The sequence below is a fragment of the Ceratina calcarata genome, unplaced genomic scaffold (genome assembly GCF_001652005.2).
Source record: "Ceratina calcarata isolate Rehan_Ccalc_2016 unplaced genomic scaffold, ASM165200v1 scaffold578.2, whole genome shotgun sequence".
Lineage (NCBI taxonomy): Eukaryota > Metazoa > Arthropoda > Insecta > Hymenoptera > Apidae > Ceratina > Ceratina calcarata.
In genome coordinates, this window is record NW_017176997.1 from 113,037 (window position 1) to 114,916 (window position 1,880).

General features: G+C 35.1%; 1 protein-coding gene across 1 annotated transcript; it reads left to right on the plus strand.

Annotated features, from left to right (window-relative positions):
- Nucleotides 1-1,050: 1,050 nt before the first annotated feature.
- Nucleotides 1,051-1,857, plus strand: Muted (biogenesis of lysosome-related organelles complex 1 subunit 5). Its single transcript, XM_018032324.2, has 3 exons — nucleotides 1,051-1,273; nucleotides 1,375-1,457; nucleotides 1,642-1,857. The coding sequence occupies exons 1-3, from the start codon at nucleotides 1,219-1,221 to the stop codon at nucleotides 1,855-1,857; spliced, it is 354 nt and encodes a 117-aa protein (XP_017887813.1). The 5' UTR covers nucleotides 1,051-1,218.
- Nucleotides 1,858-1,880: the final 23 nt, after the last annotated feature.

Below are 1,880 nucleotides of genomic sequence, written 5' to 3' on the forward strand. Positions count from 1 at the left end.
GCACGTAGCGATTTATTATTAGCATTTGTCTTCCGACGTCTGATTTCTTTTTAATTATAGGAAATACGTTTCTCTAAGGTACATAAACTTTTAGGATTAACTGTATAGCCAATACATCCTTAACAAAGAAGCTAACAAGTATTGATGATTGACTTGTACAAAAAATAATTAAATCGTCCAGTACTGCTAAAAACTGAACAGTAGCGACGAGTTTAGAATTTCGTACAGATTTTATTCGAGATATGACATTCATGAAACTGTTGCAAAACTCGTGTCATTAATTAGTAGATATACAACATGTTTGAATGGAATGTGGTCGACGTACGCTTAAAATTGAGAACATTTGATGCACGAAAATAGTGAAAAGTCCTCAGGCAGGATTACTATTGGAAATGCATTTTAGAACGAAATACCATTCAAACAACTACCTAAAATTCAATCGACTAAACTCTGCCAGCGAAGCTTCCGCTTCATAGTACTAATTTCTGTTCCTCATTCTGCTGCCTGTATTTTACAATCTAGTAGCATGTTTCGACGATGCGATCCTCTTATAAAGTAGATACCTATTGAAAACGGATTTCGTAAAATTCCACCCCCTGGGGGTGAAATGTGTTTTCACCAATTTTCAAGTTAGAATGTTTCCTATCTATCGATTGGATTTTCATTATAAAACGTTCTAAAGCGACTTTAGAATCCAGCAAGATGATCGAAAATGATAAAAATGATATGGTTCGGTGTTAATGGCCAATATTCAAAGTCTAAGATCTTAAGATCGTTTTAAGTATTTGCTATCCCATGTTTTCAATCCCTATCTTTTAAAGAAAACAGGGATTTTAGCAAATGCTTAAGAAAATCTTAAATACAACTAACGATATGTTTATAATATAAGTAACGACTCTGAATACCAATCAATGAGTAATAAATTCTAGGATTGGATGCATTATCTGCGGAAGGTAGGCTAGAGAAATGATAGAATGCAACGTTTCTTAAGCCCGTTCTCCACTTGTAACGATCCCACGCATATCGCATCGCGTTTGCGTACTATCAGACTTACAGAACGACTGATAAGACTCAAGTGCAGACCAGACTTTACTTTGGATAAGAAATACAAGAATACTGAAAAAAATAGAATCCAACGGATGTATATATAATTCTTTTTCTAGATCTTGAAGGTACGGGCAAGTACTATGTTTGTAATGATTAGAATATTATTGTAATATGAACTATGAACCCGAGGTGAACCCACGAGGGAACATGGCGGCTATTATTAAAGGTGTGGCTTCTTCCGATTGATTCTAAACGTAAATTTCTATTATACGTTTCATCGTTACTTGCATTTATCATGATTTTATTCGTGATATCACGTTTTCGTAGACGCTGGTGAAATTTGGACTCGGCTATTCGATCACCGACCGTTTGTCCAGGGTGAAATTACGTTCTTTCTACGAGAGTTCCAGGTAAAAAATTCTCAAGTTCCCACCGTACTTTTTCAATATAAAAAAATTTGATAATTACATGAAAATATAGAACTTAAGAAATATTATAATTTTCACCAATTCGTTTATTATTTCATGCGCGTATTTCCTCACAACATCAAATCTTAACCTGACGTATAACCTGAAACCTAATGGAAATTTGTAGGAGAAGAGAGGCGACCGGGAAGTTGAACGACTGTTCAAAATACTCGAGTATTCCACGGAACTAAAAGAAAATCAACTAGATCGAACGGAGCAGCTTGGCGATTGTCATTTGCCCAGCTTAAAAGCGAACGTTGATGTCGCTCTGAGTATGTGCGAAAGGGTACTCCAAAGAGAACAATATTTCGACAGCGTATGGATCATTTTCAATCATTTCTAATAATAATAATTAATAATAACGTT